The sequence below is a fragment of the Tyto alba genome, unplaced genomic scaffold (assembly GCF_018691265.1).
Source record: "Tyto alba isolate M040663 unplaced genomic scaffold, T.alba_DEE_v4.0 Super-Scaffold_8, whole genome shotgun sequence".
Classification (NCBI taxonomy): Eukaryota; Metazoa; Chordata; class Aves; order Strigiformes; family Tytonidae; genus Tyto; species Tyto alba.
This window is the reverse complement of record NW_024881329.1, coordinates 23,129,717-23,154,924: the sequence shown is the minus strand read 5'-3', so window position 1 is coordinate 23,154,924 and position 25,208 is coordinate 23,129,717. Positions and strand designations below refer to the sequence as shown.

Genomic DNA, 25,208 nt, shown 5'->3' with positions numbered 1-25,208 from the left:
GGGGGGGTCAGGGCATCATGACTCAAACCTTTCCTGTACCCAACTTGGGCTCCAGCCTGCCAAGCAAAACTTGCTGGCGAGGCGTTCTGGCCCCTGCGCAGCTGGGAAAAGCACGACTGGCCAGGAATGGGGTATAAATAGGGCGAGTTGAAGGGTTATCAGCAGATCACGCTCCAGACGAGCCTAGACAGCAGAAACACGCAGTACAGCATTCCTGCCCGTGCCCACCTCCCCGCCCCCAGCTTTCGCCCTCACTATTTTTGGGTTGCTCATGGTAACTCAGCGTGACCACGGAGGGGGGGGGGGAAGGCTCCTTCCAGGAGGGTCTAACGAGGGCTTGGCCTTCCGCTCATTAGCTGGCCGAGCCCGCGGCTGATCTCCCGCCAGGATGGGAAGAGCTGGGTGTGATCTTCAGCCCGGCCCTGCCCGCACCTTTCCCGCGCACGCTGTGACGCTGCCCGCAGCTTTGCACCCGCCCAGCAGCGCCAAGCACCTCCCCGCCAAGGGGCTTATTAGCGATAATTATTATTAATGATTGCCCGCAGCAGCAGCGCGGGCCGTGGCGGGGCTTTTTGCCAATCCCTGCAATGGAAGAGGGATCAGGGCAAACCCTGGCAAATCCCAGCAGCTCGGTGGCCGGGGGGGGGGGGGGGATCCCTGCAAAGAAGCGGCTGGGATTCAGCTTTTCCGCACGCCGCAGCTCCTCAAGGACACCCCGAGGTTTCAGAGTCCCTCTTCGCAAAGCCCAACGCCCCGCTTCAGAACGGGAGCGAAGGAGGACTGAACAAGCGGAGTCCTGCTGCCCTGGCAGCCCCGCCACGGGTGAGCCGTTTCAGGTTTAAACCTCCTGGGAGCAGTGCTGCCACTCGGGGAACGTGCTGCCTCCCACCCCAGCCACCAGCCCCTTCCTTACCTGGAATGAGTCTATGACGGCTACAATCATGTTCAGCAGCTCGCCGCTTCGTAGGGTCTCGTCTGGGAACTGGAAGAGTACAAAAGCAAGGCAGGGCTGAGGAAAGGACACGAGGGAGAGGCCAGGCAAAAGCTCCTATAGCTGAGGCAGAACTCCTCCTCGGTTCAGGCTCAGACACACACACATTCCTCCTTGCATGGGGCAGCGTCGCCCTGCCTGACCCGACGGCTCACCAAGGGCTGGACCAGAACCAGCACCGCTTCCTAAAAACAACGGGGGGGGGGGGGGAACGTGGCTGAGTGGGAAAAGGAGCCAAGAAAGCGCCGGCGGGTTGACAGCCTGTTTTCTGGAGCAAGGCGGGTTCGTTCACCGCTCGAACGGGCTGCGAGGCAGCGCACCGGCAGGCCGCTGCGAGCGAGCGCCCAGCGCATCTGGGAGGTGCAGCTGACACCAACCATCTGGAGCCAGGAGCAAGGCTGCTTCGATCGCGGGTGGCAGAAGTCAGCCAGACCAGAGAGGTTAAAAATCTCCCTTTTTTTTTTCTTTTTTTCCCCCCCTAGCTTTAGCTCGCTGTTCCAGGGCCTCGCGCGTTACGCAGCGCTGCAAGGAAATAAAAAAAAAAAATAAAATCAGCACACGGGGCAAAAGGCCAGGAAAATTGGCAGCGGCAAGCTATGGCTGCACCGTTCGGATCTGGCTGTCCAGAAAAGCTGCTCTCAGGACATTCTGCCTGACTCGAGCTGGTCACTACACCCACGGGGGCAGTAGCGGTCTGACCCCCCCCCCCCTTTTTTTGGGTGGGAGGCTACCAGGGAGGGGATGAACTGCTGCCCTGCGCCGGGATCCCCCCCCACCCTGGGAGCACACCCCTTGCTGCTGCGTGGTGCGGTGCCTACTTTTGCACAGGTTTCCCCCCCCCCCCCACCCTTCCCCAGGCTGTTGTTGTGCCCCTTTCCCCGCAGAAGCCCCCGGGAAACGTTCGTGAGGAATGGGGCTGGACGGCCTCAACGCCCAGCAGATGTTCCTGCTGAACCAGCCAGAAAGGAGGGAGGAGCGGGGCCAGCTCATTCCTCCCAGGGAATGCGAAAGTACACGCAGAACTGTGACCCCTCCATCTATTCAGAGGTTACCCCTCCCTCTCTCCAACCCGCCCCCCACCCCCCAGCACCGCTCCCCGAAGCCAGGCGATCGCTGGATGCTTGCTGGAAGCAGCCTTCACCCTGCAACTATTTCCAATCAAAGGCTGCAGCCCGCACGGGGCTGCGAGAGGGCTCGGCAGCAGGAGGGCAGCAGCAGCTCTGTCCAAGACCCGGGCAGGCTGCGTGAACTGGGCCCGAGCCGCGACCTCTCCGGCGCAGATGCCTGGCTCCCCGTTCCAAACGTGCTCCCTGCTAAGTCCAGCTGGCTCCGCCTCAGCACCGAGTGCTGAAAGCAATAAAACTTTTCATTAAACCCAAGGGTTCGGGGCAGGCAGAGGAACTCGTTTCCCAGACTTTTGACACGTCTGCTTGGAGTCTTCACCTGCAGCTCTCCGGAGGAGCAGCAGAGAGCAAAACCGCTTTAACCAGGGTCCGCAGACGACGCGGCGCTGGGAGCCAAGCGCGTGCACGCGACGAATCCGGGACAGCAACGAACCTCACCAGGCACAGAGCACGTCGGGGTTTAACGGGGCTGTGGGCAGGTGGGATGACAGCTGAACACCCATCCCGACGGCAGCACGCCGACCCCCGTCAAGCTTGGGGGGGGGGGGGGGGGGCACGGAGGGAAACCGTGGTTGCGCTCAGCCTGGCGGAGCTTTTTCTAGGCTTTATGGTTTCTCTGCTGCAGCGTAACAGGTCTTGAAGCTCAGAAGCAAACCAGCCCAGCGCCGAGCCTGCCCGCTGGAAGGCAAGGGGATGCCCTGTGCGCCTAAACCGGGGCTCCCAGTGCCTGGCAGGGGCCTTACCTCTGTGTAAATGGAGGGGGTGAGGTAGCAGAGCAGCCGTACATCGTCTTCCTGGCAGGCCTTCATGTCCATCATCAGACACGTGTGCAGGTCCCCCAGCTGCGTGGCCTGGGCGAAGGACTCGTACAGGTTCATCTTCCCCGCCGCAGCTTTGCTAGAAGCAGAGGTGCCCAGGTGAGAGAGGAGCCCTGCCAGCCGGGGCTGGGGGGTGGTGTGACACCGAGCCGGCTCTCGGAGGCAGCACGAGCCAAGTCGAAGCTTGGACGCTTCCCCGCAATCCCCCAACTGGCCAACCTGGCTTTCAAATAGTAGAGGAGGTGGTAGCCGATCTTGGGTTGCTTCTGGTAGAGCTCTGACAGGAGATCCAGCAGCAGTGAGAAACCGCTATTATCCTCCTGCATCTGGCAGAGGTTCCTTGAGGGGTACGGGACAGGGAGACAGCTACGTTACGCAGGATCCCATGCACTAACGACCTCTCTGCTAATGAGGAGGACAGGCAGCCTGCAGGGAAACCCAGCTCCCAGTACCAGGCGGTCCCGGCCACTCACTCTTCTGGACTGGGCACAGGGGCCACCTCTCCCACCCCCATTGCAGAGGACAACGGGACGTGCAGCAACAAAGGGGACAGGACCAAGCAAACTGCGGTCACCCAGGGATCCCCAGCTTCCACGAATAACCAAATGAGCTGTGATTTTCCTGCGTTTTAAGTCTTTCTACTAAACAAAATGCAAGGTAGGCAGAACGAGGCAATGAACTCTTCTGAATCAGGGATCAGCCCCGGGGCAAGCAGGGGTGTGGCAGAATCAGACCCACAGGGTTCACCCCCACAGCGGTGGTTGGAAGCCAACAAGAAAGCCCTAACTGCATTATTCAAAAATTTCAGAAGAGACATACCTAAATATTAGGTAGAGAGGCTTCCCCACCGACTCCTCCAGAGACCTGCGGGACAAACGCCAACAGTCAGAGCTCTACGTGCACCCACCCTCTGTGTTTCCCCAGAAATGGCAGGGATGAAGCCTCGGACCTGGCTCGCCGTGGTCCTCAGGCCATCGAGGGTTAGCCCCAGCTAATGGGGAGACACGAACGGTCCTGCTAACAGAACCCAGCAGCTCTGCCCCCGAGCCCTGCTCCAACAAAATCCCGGAGGAAGAGTGTGCGGTGCCGGCTTGTGTGAGTAGAGCAGGGGCAGATGGAGTATTTAGGACTTTGCGTGCCCTGGTCAGCCAGCCAGAAGCCACCAGAGCATCACCTAAGCTGAGCTCTGACGCAAGGACCTGCGGCAGCAGGAGCTCCCTGCTCTTAGGGGGGAGGAGGAAGACGGCCTCTTCCAAGCCGCGGCTACGACAACTCTTGACCAGCCCCACACTGACCGCTTGTGAACCCTGGACTGCTTCGTAGGGAAAGCTGCTGGCTTCAGCACAGCCTTCTGAAAATGGTGACTATTTGACTGGGAAAAGCCCAACTCCCAGTGTGAAAGGATGAGACGCAACAAGAAATAGATCCTTACTCCTCTGTGATTTCTTCTGGCAAAACCTCACCACGGAAATGAGCCTTAAATAGCTCCTGGAGGCAGGATGCGAGCACTGATAACTGCTCCGAGTCGAAGTCCTCCTGGCAGAGGGAAAGGAAGGAGTGAGAGGAGAAAGCACAAGCTCAAACCCTGCCTGCCCAGCACAGGTACAGCTGGAAGGGACACAGCAGAGTCACTGCTGCAGGGAACGGACCCCGAGCTGCTCAGGAGCCATTTTGCTGCTCTATTGCAGCACCAGGAGCTGGTCAGCAGCAAAACAAGCCCCTAATCGATGTCCAGCTCTGAAGCACTTCACAGTCACCATGGTCCACTTATCCTCTAATGGCTAGTAATTCACAAAGCTCAGCTCTCCCTCTGCAAAGGGCCAACAGGGACTGAAGAACGAGGATTTACACCCTGACAAGCCCTTTCCCCCTGTTCCCACAGAGAGGGAAACAGCTCTCGTGTGCTAAAAGGCCACTTGACTCTAAAGGGAGCTGATGAGAGGCAGGGGATGCAACCACCCCCTGGAACGCTCAACTCCTGGAAAACATCTGCAGCTCTCCCGCTGGGCAGGGCTGGCTGCAGCCTCTCCTGAGCACAAAGCCCAGGGCCAAAAGCAAGGCAGCATCCCAGCTGCGTGGCACAAGAAGCCCCCAGAAGCTCTGCAGACCGCAGCCATGCGGGGTCAAACGTGAGCACGCTTCGCCCAGCAACTCCCGGGGATGTTTAGGCACAGGGTATAAGGAAACAAAGGCACGGACGGAGCGATCTTCCCCTGCTCGACCCTTCCAGCAAGCAGCACCTTGGGGCTGTGTTTAACAACCACGGACAGAGCTGCGCAGTGCCATTTTGAACTCATTTGGGATTCAAGTGTCCTCGAGGCTTCTGCGTCCCTCCCTTCGGCCGCCGCTCTCGGGGCAGGGCCGCCCACGCCGCTCCGACCGCCCTGGTTTTACAGTTCGGCAGCAGCGCTGCTCCCCAGCTCCGTGCAGTTACCTCCAGGACTTGATCCACGATTTCCTGCATGACCTCACACTGAGCTTCCGTATCGCTGGAGCACAAAAAAACAAGAGGAAATCCAAGTTGCATAGGAAGATACCGAGAGCAGGGACAAGGGGGCTTTGTGGCGGGCTGGCTCTGCTCAGGAGCCCCCCAGGACCTGAGAGTGGGGGGCGGCTCTGCTCTGCGCCGGTGCCAGGCTTAGAGGAAGGCACGGCTCAGAAGCACACACTGCAGAGACCCAGCCCTGGAAGATCGTGCTGCACTGCTGCAGCACCTACTTACAAAAGTGCCCGAGGTTGTCTGCAGCAAGACAAACAAATTAAGTGACTAAAAGCATAAGATTAAGTGCACTTAAAGACATAAATTATGTTAAATCAGTCTACTATGCCAAGGTCTGCGAAGCAAGAGCTTTTTTTAACCTTCTTTAGATGGAGTTAATTCCAAGGTCACTGAAAATCAAGAGTGGAGGTGGGGGAGGTCCAGAGAACATGCAGACACAGGTACATCGCTGTCTGCAGGGAGTGTGTCCCATGCAGCGATGCTCTGAAACCCCCAGGCAGCAACAGCCCCAAAGCCTACACAGCTTCCCCTCCTCCATCTAACAGCAGAGAAGGATGAAACTCAGGAGCCTTTTGCCTTCCTGCCGCTGATTCAGAGAAATGCTGTAGCCCCCAGCAAATTTCTCCTGTCCTGGTCTGCGCCTGCTCCAAGGACAACTTACATGGCTCTTAACCCAGCACCTTTCAAAACCACCTGGACATTTCCTGCAGAAACTGTGGAGGAGGAGCTCTCCACGTTACAGGGAGACAAGGCACAAGGTTGCACTAGCTCTGAGAGAAGGGCTCTGGAGGAAGCAGCGTTGTACAAAGGTCTTGCGTGTCGCTGTCCCGAAGAGCTCAACACAAAACGTAACGCGGCCAAGCGATACCAACCTTCCCTTCTGCAGCTGCAGGACTTTATCCTTCAGCGACTCATCCAGCTGGTCCAGGAATGGTGTGATATCAACAGGCTCCTCCACAATGGTTTCTTTGATCGGATGAAACCTGAACTCCCTCTTCTTCCCTGCAACAAAGAAAGTAGCAACGGAATAGTCTATTTTCCCAAGCAGCTACGTTGAAGCACTGGAGGCAATCTCTGTCCTAGCAGGGGGGTTGCGCGGGGTCGCGGGGGCAGTTGCCACCCCAGGACGAGCAGCCCCTGTGCGGCCCAGCCTCAGATCTTGCCTTCACCCTTTAGAGACGTGCCCAGGTCAGAGCGAGCAGGAAGGTGGGATGGGCTCCAAACACAGGGGCTGCCCAGACCTGTGGATCCCATTTAGTCCAGCTTCCGAACCCGTCGGCACGCTCAGCAAACGTAGCTAGCTTGCAAGTCCCCCTCTACCCGAGGAGCAAATGTCTGTGTGCAGGACTCTGGGACTGAGACACCCCAACTGCTCTTCCACACCCTCCTCCTCCAGGCTCATTCCACGCCACAAAAATGAACAGCAGCAGAGTCCAGAAGCGCCAGGGCCAAGGCGGAAGCGCTCGCCGAGCTGCCACTAAGGGATGGAACAAGGTGGGCGATCCCCCTTTGCAAAAATCCTCGCTGCACACGGCTTTTGTGCCCGTGTCCCTCTCAGGGGGCCCCGAGCGGGGACTATTGAAGACAGTGCTACAGCACAGTGTCACATCGTCACCCCCCGCTCACCCCCGGGGCTGTGGCCCCTCCTCAGAGCAGGGGTAACCTCTCAGCGTGGCAGGAAGCCCGCCAAGAGTCCGACCACCAAGGGCAGGAACAGCTTGAGGTGCCTCAAGCTCCAGAGAGCGAGCAGAAGGGATTCTGGCCTTGTGCGGGCTTGTCAGCCCCGTGGCTTCCAGAGGGAGCGGGTGTAATACAAACCGGGCGGGCTGAGCAATTAAGAGGCCTGAGCCTCTTAATTAGCAGCTTCCCCCCCCTCCCCCGGAGAACAGAGACACCCTGTTCCCAAACAAACCACCCGGCAACAGCATCTGCCAGAGGGATTCCCAACCACGCAGCGCAGCGGGGCTCGAGGCGAGGCAGATATCTAGAGATATCACACACGGGTGGAGGAAGCGCTACACTCGAAGGGTCTAAGTTCTAGGGGAATAATCGGGCAAGGAGATGAAGCCCAACGGCCTTTCTGTTTGAGCACAGATCTGTGTCAGATCTACTGAGTCCGGCTGTCAGGGACTGGGAAGCAGCAGAGCATCAGCCTCAACGCCCTCTTTTGAGGAAGAAAACCTGGATCTCAAGAAGGTTTGTGTGTGTGTGTGGTGGGGGGGGGGGGGGTCTGCCTCGAGCGCGGCAACTCCCGCCGCTCATGGAAAAGGGGCTTCGAGGGAACTGTGCTTACAGCTGGCGGTCTGGGGATCCTCCATGGCGAAGGGAAGGTGCCCGCGAGCCCGCGGGGAAACACCGTCCGGCGCAGAGGCGAGCGGCAGCTAGTCACACCGCGGCGATGCCGAAGTACTCGAGAGCATCGGCGCCCAGCTGCCTGCACTCCTCACCTTTGCTGTTCAAGTCGTCTTCGTCGTCACTGAACGCGGCCTCGGCGTTGTCATAGCAACTGTCATCCTTTTCTGACATATGATTGTCCATCTCCATGGAAACGGGTTCCTCAATTTTGACTGCAAGAACGTGCGCGAAGGGGGTCAGAGCAGAAAGTGGGGTTACGATGGCTCCGCGCACAGCCGAGGGGCAGGGCAGGCTCTGCCTGCGAGTCACCTCAACCCAAAACTGGGCGCCGGCAAGGAGAGAAAAGCGTTTTCAAGAGGGAAGACAAGACTCCGGAGGCAAGTGACAGGCCCTGGAAAACTCAAGCTGGGGAAGGTCACTCCCAGTGACTCCACTTAACCATCCCTACCCGGTGCCAAGCGCGGCAGGACCGGGATGTTCTCCATGTAAGCTGCCCAGCACCCTCCGTGTTTCATCCCTCACCCGGGCCAGCAGCAGAGCCCGAGGCCCTGAGCAGAGCGGGAGCTGGGCCAGCTCGGCGAGGCCGAGGCGTGGGGCAGCAGGGTTTGTCGGCTACGTGGGTCCCTTCAGCCAGAGCAGCTGATGCAAGAGGAAAACCAGACAGGCTTACGGGCACAGTCCTTCAGCGGATCTGGCAAAGCAGCAGCACCCTCCTGTTAAATACAGGTTAGAAACGCTTGCTCTTTGTTTAACCTAATTATGTTAATCAATTAGCCAACCGAGAAGAAAGGCTAAGTAGCCCCTATGGAGCAGAGAGAGAAACGGGTAGTGTGCATCTTTAGCGTTCAGCAGGGCTGAGGTGAAGGGAGACCACAAGCATCCATCAACACAAGCCCTCCTCTCCCCGGAGTCCCGGTCCGACCCTCCGAACGGCTGCTGTTGCTGCAGGAGAGCCGGGGAAAGCCCCGTCCCGGGGACGAGAGCAGTGCCACAGCCTCCCTCTGCCACCCACCCCGCTCCCTACCTTCGATGGGGGGCGAGGGCGAACTGCAGAACTCCGGGAATTTCTCCCTCAACATGGCGCGGAGCTCTTTGTCCAGCTTGGGGTTGTCAAAGAGAGGGGCCAGATGTCTGCGATGGGGGGTAAGGAAGGGAAAGGGATGAGAAAGAGCCGGGCTGCGGTGCCCCGCTGCGTAGCTGCACCTCGGCGGACATGCAAGGGGATCAATCTCCTCCCTTACGTCAGGGCTTTGGTTTGTTACGGGCCACAAGCTACAAGGTCCCACCTTCCTCCCTGCAGCTCTGTTGGGGTTCCCTCACTTTGCCACCGATGGGACCGGTGCCACCAGAAGATGCGTGGGAAGGGGAGAAGAGGCCTCAGCTCCTGGGAGGGGAACTTGGCTGATGCAGGAGCTGTCTGCAGGCTGGAGCACCGTGAGCAAGGCCGCTCCGTTCCGCTTGGGGACCAGAAAGGGCTGGGGACATTTCTATTCATCTGAAGCGGAGCGGCCGTAGCTTCCTTAACCCACCCATTCCCTTGCTTCAAGGAAGAGCTCTCAGGACAAGCCTCAGCACCATAAAGACACAACTATGGCTTCTTCCACGGTTCATAGACAATACAAACGCTCTCCACAGCTCTTAGAGCCTGGAGGTTGCTTTGACGAGGCTGCTGAGACCCAGGAAAATGGGTGCGCGGTTGTATAAACGCAGGAGAATTCAGGGCTGCCTTACGCAAGGACTCGCTTCTCCACAATGTGAGTGAGGGAGTTGAACACGCCTTGCCGGACGTGAGCCTCCAGTGGGGGGTAGAAGTTGGGAATGATCTGAAAACAGGAGAACGACCACATTAGTGCCACGAACCCTTCTGCCCGCCGTCGGGCCCGTGTCAGCTGGCAGGACACAGCCAGGACCAGCTAAGGCCATCAGCCAGGTTCTCGGGTCACCCTCAACTCAAGCACCACGTCCCAGCTGCTCTTGACCAAGAGCTCTGGGGGGGACGGTGGATAGAAGGGGGTCCAGCCCATGCCTCTGGCTTTTCTACCCCGGCAGGCCAGCCGATGCGTCGCCCGGGGATGAGGAAGACACGCAGATGCCGCCTCGTGAGCTGCGAGAAGCCCTGGGGCTTGCCAGGGCCACGCTCCGAGCAGCAGCGACCGCTGCAGGAGCGGGGCGAATACAAGAAGGGCACCCTAAACAACATTCAGCTCCGTTCACACGCAGCCCTTCGGAGCTTCTGGAGGGAGGAAGAGGACTCCTCCCTGAAATCTGGGTCATCCCAGGAACCTTCCACCTAATTCCTCTGCCAGAAACCAGCAGCTGCTTTTGGACTCGGGCAGCCGGGGGACGGGAGCACACGGAGCGTGCTGGGCATGAGGGAGGAAAGTGATGTAACTCGCAGCTTTTCCAGCGCTCGTGCCACGGGAAGACCCCGCTTCCAAGAAACACCATCAGCCCTCCCTGGGACCAAATTACTGGAACCGGCAACTCTTGGCACTGCTTCCCCCAGGATGGAGGGGCAGGAGCAGCTCGGCTCCCTGCCCAAGGAGGGCTGTCCTCTGAAAGGGACTTGATGGGTCTGACTTGTCCTCTGCAGCAGTGAGATTCTGTTTGCCTTCAGGGGATGACACTGGGCCAAGCATTTCATTAGGTATTAAAGGGAACAATTCAGAAGCCTTTTTCCTGCTAATGCTCATCATTCTGGAAGGGTTTATTTGCAGAGTTGGGAAGTCTGTACGTACCTGGCATTCCCATTAATGAATGACACATGGGCCCAATGCTCAGACCTCCAGGAACTGCCCTGGATTTATCAAGAGGCAGCAAGGACTCACCAAAGCCTCTGGTGGCTGGTTTTAAGAGGCGAATAATTTGGCTGAGTGTCGGCAGCAGCGTGCCTGACTTGGCAGATCAACAAGGGGAAAATCCCTCCTTAATTTAGCATAGGTAAGGGGAGGTTAAAAGGGCTGCCAGCAGATACTGAGCTACTCCCGCAGGCTATTTCGCAATCCAGAGGCTCAGGGCAGAACAGACCAGATGATGCACTGAGGAATGTGGGAGGAAAAAAAAAAAAAAAAAAAAAAAAAGAAGGAGGGAACAGCTTTTTTGTTTTGGTTTGTTTCTTTTTTTTTTTTTTGGCTCTGAAGAGTGGGCAGCAAGATGACACTATTTTGCTGCTCCAGTATCACTGGCTCTAAGAATTAATGCAATTCCCTTCCTGCGGGATGGAACGAGAACAGCCCTTTGCCCCAAAACTCTATGGGGAGTGGAGACATCTGTTTTGTCTGAGCTTGCTTCTACCATTCCTGCTCTTCGTGACCGCTCAGCACAGAGCAAGGGGCAGCCCGCAGGGACCAGGCCGTGCAGCTCCCCGCTGCTCCCAGCTTCTGTCTTGGCACAGAAGGAAAAACACTGACCTACACCAAATGTGCTGCTGCACCAGCGACAGGCAGCGCCGAGGGGAGGGCAGGGCTGAAGGCCCCCCGGCTGCAATCCCCAAGGGAGCACCTCCTGGCCAGCAAACTTCCACCCCTCTGCACCACGTACGAGGCTAAACCAAGCCCCAGAGGCTGACACAGGGACCAGCTCTCTCTGTGACCTCTCCACAGCTGGCTGGCGTAAGCAGACGCGAGCGCGGCCGTTTCCCTCTACCCTGTCCTCTGTTGGCTCCCCCGAGGAGTCTCTCTGTCCCACTGGGGGCAGAGGCACCCCGGGGACCCCAGAGGTTGCTTTCGCAGCCCTCATCCCCCAACCCCCACCGTGCAACTCATCCGGCAAGCCAGGGAATTCCCCGGAGAGCGAGGGGGTGGCTCACCCGGCACATGAAATCCAGCAGCGTGGCGGTGATGGCAGGGTGAGGCTTCATGGAGTGATGCATCACCAGAATGGCAGGCTCTGGAAGGAGAGAGCGGGGAGCCCTGTGCTGAGAGATGCCCACAGCCCCTGTGCCCCCTCCATCCTTCACACCCAGCCTTCTGCCCCACTCCGGGGGGCGCAGAGGGAACCCCCTTTTTTTTGGCTTGTACACACCCTTGCCCCTCATCTAGCTCCTGAAGAACACTTAGGCTTCAAACAACGGCCAGAACTAATGTCCCTGCAGGCAGGAGCTCCCAGCAACTCCCCTGGCTGCATCAGTCCTCTTGTGCCCGAGCCCTGGGACAGCCCAGCAGCCTGACACGTGTCAAGGAAGACACTTGCTGCTACCAGGGCTACAAACCCCGCAATTAAAAGGGGCTCCATCAAAGCAACTCTCCTGCAAGCCGGCAAATCCCAGGAGTTCAGGGCAGGGGAGGGAACTGATGCCCTTTGGAGATAAATTTGTTGGGCTTTCCCCACCAGATCTCCCTACCTCTACCAGCTCTGGAAGCCATTAACACTTTCTTTGACCCCTGCCCATTCAGAGAAAGCATCCCTGCCCCATACCTATATTCATGATGCTGTCCTTCTCGGGGTTGAAGAAGAGCCAGTCATAGAATAGGGCCAGTTTGGCATTTGAAGCAGCAACGTTGGACTAGAGAAGGAAAAAAAAATTACAAATCGTCTGACGAACACAGCGCCAGGCACCCGATCCCTCTGCACGCCCGACGTGCCGGGCCCTGCTGCTGTGAGCTGGGGGGTGGCGATGCTCTTCCCACCAGGGCAAAGCGGGCAAAAAAAAAAAAAAACCCCAGCTACCAGCTGCTGCTGCACAGGAGTGAGTTTTCAGAGAAAAGTGGGAAATTCTTGAGCAAACCTGCCTGCTTTGAAAGCACGGCAGAGGCCAAGGTAGCCCCAAGGCTGGGACATACAAGCCACTGGCTCTGCGAAGCGCAGCCTGGCTGCAATCCCTGAATCGTGCAGAATAACAGTCGGAGTTATCTGCTACATGTTTAAGGGCACAGCAACAGCCGTTTCCTCGGCAGTTTCTGCTCTGCTGTGGATCACAGTCCTGGGTGGGACAAGGGAGGACAGGCCGGACGGAGAGAGCGGAAGCCAAAGAGGCTGTAACGAGGCATCATATAACGAGGCACCCCACTGGGAGAGGAGAGGCCCCACGCCTTGTAGATGGGCCATAAACATAAATCAGAAACGAAGGGCTTGACAAGCTGAAAGCGAGAAGGTGAGGTTTAGGAAGGGAAAGCAGATCCCGAAGGATTCAGCGTGCAGCAGAGCCAAGACTAAAATCCAGAGCGCAGCACAACGTCCTAACTGCTGCTCTGCAACTCTCTCCTCCAGCCCAGCCAGAAAATACCTCATCCCAACCGCCGCAGCATCGGCAGGTTTCCCCCCCACCCTTCCCTGCAAGGGAAGGGAACCCAAGCGATTACGCGGCTCGCCGTCAGGCCTGGCTCTCACAACTCACCGTGCAGGTGGTGAGCAGCCACCCGATGATGGCCCAGCGCGGGAGGATGTCGGAGCTGAGCACCTCGTTGGAGGGGTGGACCACGCCACAGATGTAGCGTATGAGGTCGCAGCGCAGGGACTGGCTGTCCGGGGTGGACAGGTACTGCCGCTGAAACCAGTCCTGGTACCGCTTCTGCTGGCCAAACCGGACCTGAAGGGAAAGGGAAAGACGCAGATTTTGCTCGAGGCTTGAGGAAAGCCTGCTCGAACCGCGGCCTGCCATCCTCTGAGCTGCATCTCTCGGCAAACGCTGCTCCGCGCCCTGCTGCCCCGTCAGCCCCGTGCTGGCAGCGCCTTCGGAGAGACCGAGGAAGCAAAAAAAAGGCCATTGTGCTGCGTTCTCCTGCGAGGGCCCGGCTCCGGCGGCGCGGAGGGGCCCACAGGCCCCGCGTGTGCGGCACAGCAGAGCCCCCCGCGAGCGGCCAGGCCACAGGCGGGGGGGGAAGGCGAGCTCTGCCCGCTGCGCGGGTGCAGATAACAGTTAACCCCCCCTGCTGTCGCCGCGCAGCTCCTGGCCTCTCGTGAATCCGGCTGCCGCTGTCGGAGCTGAGATAACCCACCGCGTCGCGGCCATTCAGAGAAAGCGCTTGCCTTGGAAAGCGGCCAGCCAGGAGCAATGTTCCCCTGCAAAGCTCTTTTGTGCCTTTTAACGAATACCGGGGATGTCTCAGGCCCATCTACATCAGCTCCTGCTGGGCAGCCTCTCCTCCTCCTGTCACCATTAGATGCCAGAAGCAACAAATTCTTGCACCAGTAAAGCTCTGCCCTCCCTCCCCGTGCCCAGTGTCAGCGTGGGAACGGGACTGGGGCGCCGTGGACCGGGCAGGGAGGAGCGCCCTCCTCCCCCGCGCTGGCACAGGACCCCCCGGCGAGCACGAGGGAATTACCCGCGAGGTCATGAAGAGCAGCTTGGTTTCCATGTCGGGAGTGAGGCGACACGCCAGGAATTTGCGAGAAGTTCTCGACTGGAGGAGCTGCAGGACACCTGGGGAGAGACAGAGAGAGGTCGGTGTGCGCTCGCACGGGGTCCGGGCAGGGATCTACCGACATCCGCAGCGAGCTGAGTTTGGAGCATTAAGCTCCATTTCCCCAAAGCGACAGGCAGTGGAAAGGGCTCAAGATTTTGCCTGGAAAACGTCTCCTAAAACATCTCCTGTCTGGAGCACGCTTTTGTCAGAGATCACTAATGAGGACGCCAGGAAGGAGAGTCTGGAAAAAGGGAGAGAGGATGCACAGCAGGGCAAGGACAAGATCTGGAGGAGAAATGAGCAAGTCCAGACGTCAAGACCCAAGCCGTAACCAACAGAGCACGTTTCTCATCTCCCACCCCTCGGGCTTGGCACCAAAACCCAGGGCTGGCGTAGAGAGCGCCCATCCCGGGCTGCGCCAGCACGTACGGCCAACTCCTCCCCTGGAGTAAAGTTACCCAGATGTAACAACAAAGATCAGACATATCAAAAAACTTGTGCGTGCACGCGCGCGTAGGGGACGGAGGATGGGAAGGAGAAGGGGAGGTTGCAAAAGCCGCTCTCGTTCCCAGACAGCTGCAAAGAGGAGGGATTTATGACCTGAGCTTTGCTGCTGCTTGACAAGACCTGAAGGATTTACGGGGCAGCCGGCTCTGACGGAGACAGGCAGGCGCCAGGGACGCCGCGCACACGGGGCGCGCTTCGCCCCCTCGCCCGTTTGGAAGCCGTCCTGCCGCCGCGCGGCCCGAGGGTCGCACCTGGGGGGACGGCCGGAGGAGGGAAGCTTCAAAGCAGAAAGAACAGATGCCAGCTCCTGCGGAGCTCAGGGAAAGGGTGGAGCGAGCCGAGCAGCAGGGGAAGAGCCACGAAAGCACCTTGTTTGTGAAGAGCTCCTGGCTGCTCAGAGGGAGGGATGGATGGGTCCTGCGCCCGGAGCCAGCCCCTGCTGCGGTTTTCCCCCGTGCTCGGAGCCGCTGAGCTCTGGTCCTGGTCGCCTGAGCGTGGAGCTCAGCAAGATTGCCTCGGATGGAGGTTACAGAGCCATACAAACCCAGGAGCGCGTGGACCAGCAGCTCCTAGAGGCAACAGCCACCTGGCAGAGCAGTTGTTACGGGCTCTCAACAACAGGCAAGAGGGCAAAGAAGTACTCTGATGCCTAACTAGGAGGGAAATTGTTTCGGGGAGGTTCCACACAAGCAAGTACAAATGAGGGCAGACCAGCTTCTGCTCCGAGTCCTCCCATCTGGCTCCCAGAGCCAACTGGGGGTTCCCCCCGTGGGGCAGGGAGGGGTGACAAACCCAACCTGGGCTCCGGGGGCACGGCCAGACACAGCTCAGCTCTCCCTGCCGCCCGCTCCGAGAATGAGTGAGGAGCACTGATGTTAGCCCCAATTTGGGCATCGTTTTGTTGGGTCGCTTGGTTAAAATTGGCAGCAAACCCGGAAATAACCCGACCAGCTGCCCCTACCAGTGCAGGAAGCAAGTGAAGCTAGAGGGACACTCGTTAGGTGCCCCAAGACGCTCCAAAAACGGACGCAAAAGCTCCGCACTCAGCTGGGAAGGTCCAGACAGAGCTAAGAAATGCTTCTAGTGAATGTATAGCTGCAGGAAGAGGCAGGGCTGAGCCCTGGAAATGGGAAACATGAGCCTGCCTTAGGTGTGGGGCTAAGTCTGGAGGTGCTGGAGAGGCAGAAGCAGTCTTTAATCAAAGGATGTGCAGCAAGTTTCCCTGGGCATAATCGGGGATCTTTAACACGGCCCCCGAGAGGAGAGCGGGCACTGGAGGAGGGGGGAAAACACTTTAAAGCCCCATTTCCAAAGACTCGCTAGAATTGCTGCAGACAGATAACACCGTGACAGCCCCTAGAGAAGTGAATAATTTACATCAATAAAAATTATAAAAATAACACTCTCTCCATCACGTCTATTTTAACCCGCTCTGTGCAGAGCTCCACAGCTGAGTGTTCCGCACACCAAGCGTGCAAGGCCACTGGGAGAAATAAAATCCCATTTAGAAAGTGTCAGTTGCTGCATCTTCTGGACTTCTGGCTTTAGAGCTACGGAGCCTCATCAGGCTCTTTTCTAGAATCTGAAGGACTCAGAGACTTTATAGCTTTGGGCTCCAGCTTTATCTCAGCTTATAAATCAGTTAATTAAAATAAGCAACAACTACAATTATGGAAGTGTTAAGTTCAGAACAAGCAATACAATTTAACGACCCTCATGGCCCAGCTGCATTCTTGTGATCTATCATTACGGTGCCTGAAGTATCTGTTTTTCAGGACGGTTTAAAGCCCAGATGCCTACAAGGCCTCTGCAGCATTTCAAAAAAAAAAAAAAAAATGGCAAAAGCTGTAAAGCTCTGGAGCTGACCATGGGAGACTTGTCCAGGCCCTGCCGCTATCCCTAAGCTCCCCGCAGCCAGCAGAAACCTGCTTTTGGAGGCAGCTTTTTCTAGGTAGTGACGAGAGGGGCTCTGGAAGGAGCCACGTGGGCCTCGACGCTGACAGAGGTGGGTTCACACGGTGTAATTATAGCAGGCTCTCCTCGAAGAGAGCATCTGGAAGGAACCCACACACCCGCTGCGTTTTGCTTTAGGAGGGCTGTAACAGAGCCTGCCGGCCAGCACGGTCCTGAGACCTGGGCCAGCCGGGGCGTGTGGAGGGAAAAACTGCAGGATTTTTTTGCTCCAGCTGTGCCTGGAAGTGGGCTGGCGGTGACGGCAGCCTTGCCCCAAAGGCGTGCGGAGGCAGGAGGGGGGTTGCCTGTGGCTAGCGGGGCTCTGGCCGAGGCGGTCCCGGCGTGTGGGCAGGGCAGGATGGAGCTGGCTGCCCCCTTCGGCCCTGCCTACCTGTGAACTGCGCGCTGAGGACCTGCGGGTTGTGGATGATGTCCTTCCAGAGCTGCTCAAACTCGGGTATCCTCGCAACGTTCTGCAGCAGGCGCACGAGGTCCCGGCCGATCATGAAGCAGTCCATGAACTGAGGAAAGGAGAGGAAAAAATCTCATTTACTGTTTACCTGCTCCTGAGCAGGGGGGAGGGAGAAGGCACTGGGGGGCAGGAGGAGGCAAAGGGAGGAACAGTCAGTCCTTCAACCATACCGCCAGCTCCAGGATGATTCACTCTTTGCACAATATCTACACTCCTGCCCCTGGCAGGATGCCCCTCGTTTGAAGCTATCAGGTTCTGAGAGGCAGGCTGACAGGCGGGAAGGTCAGCAGCTATTTTAAAATGTTCTCTCTCTTGTAAAGCAAACAATCAGCCCATAAATCTGACATTTTCTCTCCAGGACTACAGCCAGTCTCTGAAGCTAAGACTTGACATTTGGTCCTTCCCACCCAGCAAGGAGGAAGAGGAGAGCGGGCAGGGAGCTGCAGAGCCGTCACGGCCCGCAGGGCCAGGGTGCAGGCTGCGGAGATTTCTGCCTACACCTAGCTTTGGTGGCTTCTCCTGCACAATATAGACCAAAAAGTGGCCTGGAGCTGGCTATTGTGTTCTCTGTAAGCCTTGTGAGGACACTGGTTGCCTCCCTAAGGGAGGAACTGGTGTTCTTGCAGCTATGGTAAGCCACGAGCACTCAGGTGCCACAGAAGCAGAAAAAGAATGGTTTCAACCCTTGTGGCCCGAATAAGAGAGACTGAAACGAGGCAGCCCCATCAAAACAGCTGCTCTCCCCCTCTGCAGCCTGGAGTCTGACGGCATAGCTGGTGTAAATCAGTTCAAAAGCCCTTCACAGCCTGCACTGAGCAAAAACCACACCCCACTGCCTGTGCAGGGCAAGCTGGGAGGTGCCTCCGAGGAACCAGCACTCCCAGTGCTCACTCACCAGTGCCTCCCACCTCCAGCTCGGACCATGAGCAATGCCACCACAGGCAGACACAGAGTCCCCGGGGAGGCAGGTCTCTTCTCCCAGTCACCCCCGCAGTCCCTTGGTTTGCTCACCCGTTCCCGGAGGAGGGAGATGCAGAAATCCACCTCCTTCTGACGAAGCACCTGGAGCTGAGACGTGCCGTGATGGTCCACGATGAGCCGCAGGTACGTGTACACCGCCATGGCTATCAAGAGGCTGCTTTTCAGTACCCACTCTCTGCAAAAAAAACAAAACAAAACAAAACAAAACAAACCACCTTCAGCCACCTTGGGGCGGGGGGGAACCACAGCCAGAAGAGCCATAAACATAGAGACTCAGGACAAAGGAAACTGAGGCACAAAGGAAACAGCAAAGGCAGGAACTCCAGCCTGTTGTGCCAGCTCGGAGAACGTCCACCCATGGACCGTTCCCTGCTCCGTCCCGGGCGCTTGCTACGCTTTGGTCCAACCCTTCCTCCTCCAGGACAGTCCCATCACAGTTTGCCTTTTGGGCGCTCGCACCCCAAGCTCTCGGGCAGGGTGGCAGACGCGTTCACGCGAAGTGCGGGGTGGATTTCTGGGTTTCCAGAGCCGCAGGGATGTTTGCTGCCACAACAATCTAAGGCATTTGCAACTGGATGCAATAAAGCGCTTCAGAAGCCAGTGCAGGGAGCAGCTGCCCTGTGAATAGACTTGACCTCGATGCGAACACCAGCTGCCCCAGGAGCCTCTTTGCTGGTCTCCGTAGCCAGAACAGCACCGAGCAAGAGTCAACACACCAGGACAAGCTACGAAGGACCTTCCCACACAATCAGGCCCCAAATGCTCTCACACACACCCGTGGCCAGAGGTATTTTCATGCTCCCCTGCCGCCAGTCTGCCAAGTGAATTAAATCCAGCAAAATCAGTGAGATCCTGAGCAGCGGGGGCACGGCGGGCTGCAGCCACCCGAGCCCTGCCCTGGGAAGCAGCTCCCGTGGAACCGGGGGCAGAAGAATCGCTGCCCCAGGCCCGGCTTGGCCAGGGAACGGTGCGTGGGGCAGAAGGAAATGAGCAGTCACGACCGCTGGGAAGCTGGAAGCGCTGAATGGCAAAAACCGGGGGGAAAGGGATGCGCTTGAGGTCAAATACGAAGGAGGTTTGGGAGGAGGGCAGGCGTGGCGGCGCAGAGAGGGGCTGCGGTGGGGGGAGACATGGCAGCCCCATCACAGGATCAGTCCTACCCCAAAGACAAGGACAGGAAGGGGCTCTGCACCCAGGCCTGGCTTTCTGGGAGCAGATTTATTCCTCAGCCAACTGACACCGCGTCCTCGCGGCGGCAAAGCGTTCCCATCATCTGCCTGCTCCGTGCGGCAGCGCCCGGCCTGCTGGGTGTGCCGCGTTCCCAAACCTCCCTTATCGAAGGCGCAACAATAAATATTCTCGTTCCATAAAAAGGACCTCGTCAGCTTGGGTTTTTTAGGCTGGATGCTAAGAAGGGGCCGGGCCGCCTCGGTGCCTCCAGCGTGATTGATCACCCACAGCATCCCCTGGCCCAGCGAGCTGTAAATCACAAGTCCTGGGGAAGTCCTGTAATACCACGGCCACCTGAAGAGTCACAAGCCCAGCGGCAAATGAGTTAGCTGCCCTAAATCATCGGAGCGGGGGGAAGCCCGGGAAGATGTGACAAGTATTTGGCTTTCCCAGACTCTTCTCCCTGCACCTAGCTGGATGCTAGGAGCAGATTAATTAGTGGGCTGAGGGGGCTGGCCTGGCAGCACACGGCGCTGAGCAGAGGTTATGTTAGGGAGGATGTGGGAGGAATTAAGGCCGGGCTCCCAGGGGGCTGGCAGGTCAGCATCTCCCCCTTTTCCCAGGGAGGGCTGTGCAGAAAATAAAAATGCTGTCAAAGGAAGGGGGCTAAAGCCACCCAACAGCCACAGGATTCATCGATTCGACAGGCAGAGAAAATGAAAACACTCGGAGGAGGCATCGCACTCGTGCCGCCATTAGCAGCTAAATTAACACCCGGCTTTCGAGCGATAGCGGGCTTGCCTCCTCTCCTCCCCGAGCAGTGCTTGAGAAGCAGCTTTGCTGTAACTGTTTTTAATTAAACCAAGCACTCAAACACTCTGAATGTGGCATCGGATCTTCACACGCGTGGCTTTAATTAAAGCTCTGGCTTTCCCCCTAATCAAAGCACATAAATCCCAGCAAAGAGCTGCAGGTTCTCCCTTGGGCTCGCTTCCAACCCTCAGCTCTCCTCGTGCTCAGGTTCTCCGCTGCTACAGTACGTGTCATCGACACTCCAGCAACACCTTCAACAGGGGCAGGCCGAGCCTTTTCCTCTCGCATCTGCTCCCGACAAACTCCTCTCCTCAAGTGACAAAGCCCAGCTGTCATTCAGCGCACGGAGCTTTCTCCTGCGGGCCCACGGCCAGGTGTGGCTTTGGATCACCACCGAGAAGCTGCTAGTTCTGCCACAGCCCAGCTGCTTGCAGGTATTTGCAAGACAAGAGCTGCCACGCGCTTTGGCGAGGTGAGGAACGCTTCCAAGGTGCGGGGTGGCGGCGGCGGGCAGCGCCAGCACACGGGGAAGACCACCTCGAGAGCTGGTAGGGGCTTAAATACGGTTGGGAACGGAAGAGCCGAGCTTAGCACAAAGGCAGCCGGGGCAAAACGGTGAAGAACCGAAGGTGAGCCAAGCCCAGAAGATCTCTGAGGGTCTCTCCTTCCCGTGCACGGTGGGGCACTAGATGGCACTCGCGGCAGCCCGCACCCGCGCAGCTATTCCCGGAATAAAAATCGCTAGGGCTGTTAGCTGCAGCCAAATAAATGCTTTAACAACTTGATTGTTAACCGCAGTAATAAGCGATTTTAGGAGAATCGCTGCTATTACGGACAGCGCTGGGTGAAAAGCTATAGGCTATTCAAAAATAACGACTCTGCCCAGGCAAAGGCTGCAGTTAGGAATTCTGCTTATCATCAATTAGCGGCTGCTCTGCCAACAAAGGACAATGCTGAGCCCATAGGACAATACTTCCCAGATGGCCTGTCCGCAACAAATTAAAGTTGCAGCCCTGATGAAGCAGGAGCTGTTTAAACACAGGAAGCTTTTTGGGCAATTAACTCTGTCCTACACCTCCAAAAGGAACACCTCCCCCGCAGCTCGGGAAACTTGGGAAGAAAATATTCCTGGGTTGTTGCTCCCGAGAGCCACACGTGCTCCTCAGCCACACGAGGCGACGGCTCCCCGCTGCCCCAGGGGTGGGCTGACCACGGCCTGGGTGCCACACGTTAGGGAAAAGCCGTGTCTTCGCACACGGCTCGGGGAGAGGGACCAGTCTGGGCAGACAACTCTCATCTGAGGGGATGCGCAGCCCCTCTCCAAACCCCGCGGAGGAGGTTTGCTAACGGAGGGACTTCAGGATGCTCCCCACCCCCCCCACACACACAACCTGCAGCAAGAGGGCTCCGCGAGCTAGAAATTCATACCACGGCTTGACAATATGCTTGGTGTGACACGGTAAGGGAACGCAGAGGTCTTTGAGCAGGAAACCCCATCGACACGCTCCCACGCCGGCTGTCACCGCAAACGCACCGCCCCGAAATCCGCCGCTCCCGCAGCGAGCAGGACAACTGCCCTCTCAGCAGGCAGACAAGGCGTGCTCTCCATCGCTTCGTGACCACGCCAGCCGTACCTTTGCTCAGTCAGTATCTCCAGGACGTTCTCGGCCAGCCAGATATTCTTTGCCGTCACGTCCCCACCTGAAGAGGGAAGAGAAAAGCCAGTCGGATGAACGGGTGCGGCTCTGTCGCCAGATTCAACCGAACCACTGACAACTTCGATCCCTGCAACCCCAGTCAGGAAAAAAGCTAATTAAGGAGTTCGCTCCCTGTTTGGAGCACACACTCCTGCTTGGTCCCGCTCTGCCTGCCCGAGGTATAGCACATTTCTAGGTACAAGTGCTCTTCTGTTAGGGGATCAAGGGGGTCTTTGCTGCAACAGTACTCTCGCAAAAGAACTGTGATAACATGAAGTCAGGAACTATCCTTCTGCAAAGCAAGGGAGAAGCCAGAAATGGTTGAGATTCGGTAGCTGGAAAGGAAAACATTTGCAGCTGCTGAGCCTACAAAGGGGAAACAGCATCTGCAAAGAATGCCCAAACTCTCAAATAAAGGCCAGGTGTCAAAGTGGTGTCTCACGTCCTCAGCGTGGGCCTTCAGCACGAAGCTGGAGCCTTTGGCTGACGTCGCTGGGAGCAGAGCAGGACTCCTGCTCGCAGGGGCATGGAAAATGCCTAAAGCAGGCAAGCCAAAACAATGGGATCATAACAATTAAGGCATCGTAAAAACAGCGAGAAGCAAGACAGCGGCATCCTTCCAGAACAGAAGGGGCCCAGAACAGGGAGGTGCAACCGAGGAGAAACAAGGGATGCCTTCACCGGTGGTTTTAAAAATGTTCTGTGTTTACACTGTGACAACAGGGCCAGGGCAGCTTGGCTCACGCTCAGGACTCTGTCCCCTCCCTCTCCATTCTTCCTCCCCTGAAGAGCAGACACGGCAATTTCCAATCCAGGCTGCCCGGCCCCGTGTCAGAGGCTCATACGATAAAAACACAATGTCAGGTTTTACGGTGGGACATTAATTCCTCCTTCGTGGACGTCAGCGGCCAGCACCAGCGCCGAGAGCAGAGAACACGGAAGAGGCACCGTTCCTGTGAATCCGGAAAGGCGTGTGCGCGGCTGCGGGGTGCTTACCCCGAGGGCTGGGGGGGGGGGAACACGCTACGGGCTACCGCACGGCCAGAGCCAGCTCCCTGGAGGGGCTACTGACTTTACGGGGGGTGAAGCAGCCTCCTGAGCCTTCGATGAGGAGCCTCTTGCCACCCCAGAGGTCAGAGAAGGGACTAAGAATGATCCTGGTGCTCTTGCACAGTGCTACGGGGTGAAATCTGGCGGCAACAGGAACCAATACACTTCCTGGCTGTTCCAGCGTTTGCCAGAAGCCTCTTGGCTCTCTCTGTGATTCACCCCTCGTAGACGCTGTTGGGAGCAACAGGCCCTTGAAGGTTTATCCCCTGCTCCATCCTTCCCGGGGAGATTTCCTCACCAGACAGGTTGGGGCAGGCTCGGCGCCTGCCAGCTGGGTACAGACACTGGGGAAGCCTGTCCGGACCTGGCTGCACGGCGGCTCTGGCTCTGACGTCAAGCGCAGTGCGCCACGAGTCAGCCCTGGCACCTCGACAGCGCCCAGCCCGCTGGCACGAGCAGGGGGGGTGGGGGGGGGGGGGGGGTGGGGGGCTGCAGGCAGCGGTCCCCTCGCTCCCGTGGCACAACTCACCCGCAATCTGCTTCATGAAGGTCATGCAGACACCATCTGCACCGAGCACCCCGCTCTTCACCAGCTCCCGCAGCAACCACACCAGCTGGGCAGAGGGAGAGATCAGCACAGGTTTTGCCACAGCCTCCCCCACGTTTCCCTTCCTAAGGTGGGTCCTTAACACGAAGCAAAGGAGCTCCACCGGTACCGACTGCCCCCCAAGCCCTCCAACTCATCCTCTGGCTGGCTGGTGTGAAAGGGGCGATTCCGAGGAGAAAACCTTCTCACCTGGGTCCGACAAGTGTCCTGCAGCTTCAAGTACCTCTCCATGAGAATATGGTTGATCTTGTTGAGAACGATGTTCATGCCATCTCGGCTCACCAGGGCCAAGTCCCGGTAGCACTGGAGCAGAGAAGAGAGGGAGGTGGTTACAGAGGAAGGACCGTAACGGAAAACATACAATGGTTTTTATCAAACCTGAGCAGATAACAGCAAATAAACAATTCTCAAGGAAAGAACATCAAGGCAGGCAGATTCCCATGGGGTGACCTGAATTGGTAGCCAGGCACGGAGAGCCATTAATCCTCTGGGGTGTTATAAACTGACAGCTGGATTCACTGGATTCAGCCCCAGGAGCTAAAGGTTTCTCACTCCAGAACAGACCCCGTCGGGTGTCCCTGTGCCCCCATCCCAGCCTTCCCCCCGCCCTGCCACAGCTCCGGGGAGAAAAGACAGTCCTTCGGGAAGGATCAGTTAATAACCAGGCACACCCAGACCGCTTAAGCCCCGCTCTGCTCCAGTCTCCCTGGCACCAGCGACAACTGGAACCGCGCCGCAGCTGCCCGCAGGGTTTGGGGTCACTCCGACGCGATGCTGGTTCGACACGGCTGCACGGGAGCTCCATGGGGGTGCAGGAGCAGAGACGCATCGTCCCCACCCCCCCCCCCGCTCCTGCTCACCCACGGCTTCCGTGGTCAGACAGAGCTGAATTTGGAGACAGTCTGGCTCAAAACCATGCCACCGTGTTGGCCTGTTTCGGGTTAGAAATCCAGACATCCTGCCCGCAATCCCAACCGGCAGATTTGGCGGGGCTGTGCTACTGGGAAAGGGAACTATCACAGGGAAAGGAAGGACTTTCTCCACTCTCATCTGCCACCAGCAGCCAGACAAAACGCCAGCCAGAGAGCAAAGGTGCTGGCTCTCCCTTCCCCTCTGGTCAGGACAGCAGGGGGTGGAGGGTGATTAGGAAGCAATTTGCTAAGTGGTTCTGCATGAATGTTAATTTGTGCCAGTAAATGTCATGATATTCCAGAGAGCAGGGTCTGGTCTCTGCATCCTCCTTTAGAGAGTTAATGAGGCCTCAAAAGATCTCTTTGATTAGACTCCCCATGCTCAGACTTTCTCCATCCCTTTCATATAGACTGTGTAAAAAAACGTGTGTATATATATATATATATAAATCCCAAACAAAAAAAAATTGAATCCAAGAGACATAGACTCTTTGGAACCTTTAATTGCTTTTGAAATGCTAAATGAATACCCAGAAAGCAGAGCCAGACTCAGAGTCTCCTTGCAGAGGGCTACCTGGTCAGGAATGTCCAACATCTCCCTCCGCTGCATCAGCTTCAAAAAAAGAAACACATACATCACCCCAACGGGAAAATGCAGGGGATAAAGCTGATCCGGGCCCCAGACAGCCAGGGAGCACGCGGGATGCCAGTTCCCCTGTGGTCTACCCAGACTCTAACAAAGCTTTTACTTTGTTTGGAAAACGCTGGTGTTGTCAGGTCCCTGCCCTGCCTGGATCCTACCTCCCGTGCTTGATGACAGAATTACAAACACCCATCGCCGCTGGCACTTCCCTCTCAGGCAGGTGCGTTTCTGCACCCTTAGGAACAGCAACGAGATGAACATTTTTCATCTTT

General features: G+C 57.5%; 1 protein-coding gene across 1 annotated transcript in view; it reads right to left on the bottom strand.

The window, feature by feature from the left end:
* INTS3 (integrator complex subunit 3) overlaps window positions 1-25,208 on the bottom strand; it is a 42,060-nt gene that overhangs the window by 7,874 nt on the left and 8,978 nt on the right. The window contains exons 4-22 of the mRNA XM_042784560.1: window positions 23,572-23,685; window positions 23,305-23,389; window positions 21,663-21,729; window positions 18,076-18,220; window positions 16,984-17,113; window positions 14,052-14,149; window positions 13,124-13,315; window positions 12,205-12,292; window positions 11,597-11,676; window positions 9,520-9,611; window positions 8,813-8,919; window positions 7,881-8,000; window positions 6,306-6,435; window positions 5,368-5,422; window positions 4,366-4,469; window positions 3,753-3,797; window positions 3,153-3,272; window positions 2,859-3,012; window positions 914-982 (exon numbers count right to left, since the gene is read on the bottom strand). Coding sequence (XP_042640494.1) covers window positions 914-982; window positions 2,859-3,012; window positions 3,153-3,272; window positions 3,753-3,797; window positions 4,366-4,469; window positions 5,368-5,422; window positions 6,306-6,435; window positions 7,881-8,000; window positions 8,813-8,919; window positions 9,520-9,611; window positions 11,597-11,676; window positions 12,205-12,292; window positions 13,124-13,315; window positions 14,052-14,149; window positions 16,984-17,113; window positions 18,076-18,220; window positions 21,663-21,729; window positions 23,305-23,389; window positions 23,572-23,685 — 1,995 coding nt within the window. The remainder of the gene's footprint in view (window positions 1-913; window positions 983-2,858; window positions 3,013-3,152; window positions 3,273-3,752; window positions 3,798-4,365; window positions 4,470-5,367; window positions 5,423-6,305; window positions 6,436-7,880; window positions 8,001-8,812; window positions 8,920-9,519; window positions 9,612-11,596; window positions 11,677-12,204; window positions 12,293-13,123; window positions 13,316-14,051; window positions 14,150-16,983; window positions 17,114-18,075; window positions 18,221-21,662; window positions 21,730-23,304; window positions 23,390-23,571; window positions 23,686-25,208) is intronic.